This window comes from Asparagus officinalis, chromosome 9, assembly GCF_001876935.1.
Source record: "Asparagus officinalis chromosome 9, Aspof.V1, whole genome shotgun sequence".
NCBI classification, from domain to species: Eukaryota; Viridiplantae; Streptophyta; class Magnoliopsida; order Asparagales; family Asparagaceae; genus Asparagus; species Asparagus officinalis.
In genome coordinates, this window is record NC_033802.1 from 66,584,155 (window position 1) to 66,585,557 (window position 1,403).

The 1,403-nt window shown below is 45.9% G+C and overlaps 1 protein-coding gene across 1 annotated transcript in view; it reads right to left on the bottom strand.

Annotated features, from left to right (window-relative positions):
• Window positions 1,082-1,403, bottom strand: part of LOC109823580 — a 930-nt gene continuing 608 nt past the window's right edge. The window contains exon 2 of the mRNA XM_020389859.1: window positions 1,082-1,403. This exon is cut by the window's right edge and continues 551 nt beyond it. Within this exon, the coding sequence (XP_020245448.1) occupies window positions 1,141-1,403 (263 nt within the window). The 3' untranslated portion in view covers window positions 1,082-1,140.

A 1,403-nucleotide genomic window follows, 5' to 3' on the forward strand; every position in this document is an offset into this window, starting at 1 on the left:
TTATAGAAACGGGAATGACGATGACGAAGTTTAGGCAAACTCACGAAGGGAACATTTTGGAGGTCGTACGGTCGACCGCGATGACTTTGGCGATCGACCGGAAATATGCACGAGTACAGGGTGTGTTTCTGTACTTTGGTCGGTCGACCGTCGCGGTCGACTGCCAAACCATGTAATCGATTTTTGGTTTCTGTCTTTCTGATCGGTCGACCGTGACGATTTCGACGGTCGACCACTAGTCGGGCTTGGGCCTGATTGCGGTTTCCTGTTTTAATTGGGATTTGTGTTTGGTATAAATACAAACACGATTTTAGGGTTTTTGGGAGTTGAAAAAGGGGTTTGTTTTGTGCACGGAAAAGAGAGTTTTCTGAGCAATTTGATTAGGGTTTTGTTTGAGAGATTTGAGAGGTTTGTTTGAGAGATTTTGAGTGAATTTGTAATCTCTATTTGTACTCTCCTTCTCTATTAGTGAAAATTCATCCTCTTCTTGCCCCGTGGATGTAGGCAACTTGCCGAACCACGTAAAATTCATTTGTTTGTGTTCGTGCCATTATTTTGATTGTGTTTGGCCTTCTCTCTCAGCTTTTGTATTTGCCCTCGGAACCCTAACAAATTGTGCACTTCACAGGCTAGAAGCAGAGAAGTGGAGGAGCCGAGAAGGAAAAAAGAGATGAAGCCATCGAGGATGAGGGAGAAGACGAGGAATACAAGGTTGGAGGAAGAGATGGAAGAGGCCATCGAGCAAAACATTCAGGAGTCGGATCAAGGGCAGGAACGAGGAACGTAAGAAGGTCAGAAGATTGAAGACTCAGTCAGTCACGGGGGCAGATAGTGTAAGAAGATCAGCAAGAACGAAGATGAAGTCAGATACGGTGCAAAGAAGAGGAAATGGCCGCCGCCAAGTAATCTACCTGCATCTCAGACACAAGTCATGGTGAAGGTAATATCTTTACATTCTAACATGAATTACAAAACCAAACAATTTGACAAAAAAAAAAAAAAAACTGAATATGTCTACCCCTGCTCCGCAAACCTTATCCGTCCAAACAATTTGACAAAAAAAAAAAAAAAACTGAATATGTCTACCCCTGCTCCGCAAACCTTATCCGTACACGTCTATTGTAAACCCCACCATCAACATTATCCTGTCCCTCTCATCGGAGAGATAATCCGCTGAGTACTCGCAGACTCAAAGCCAACGGCACGGCACTGAACGTCCCCTCTCGCGGCAATCGAAGCGCCAGCGGCCGTTGGAAGAGGGTTGACCGTCCTCCGATAAGGCCCGAACCATTTGGCTAGCATATATCGCCTCTTCCTCCACGGCGGCAGGCTCAGATCTTTGCTCTTCAACGACATCTTCGCTGCTTCCGCCATTATCCTCACTAGTCGCCTCACCGTCTCTG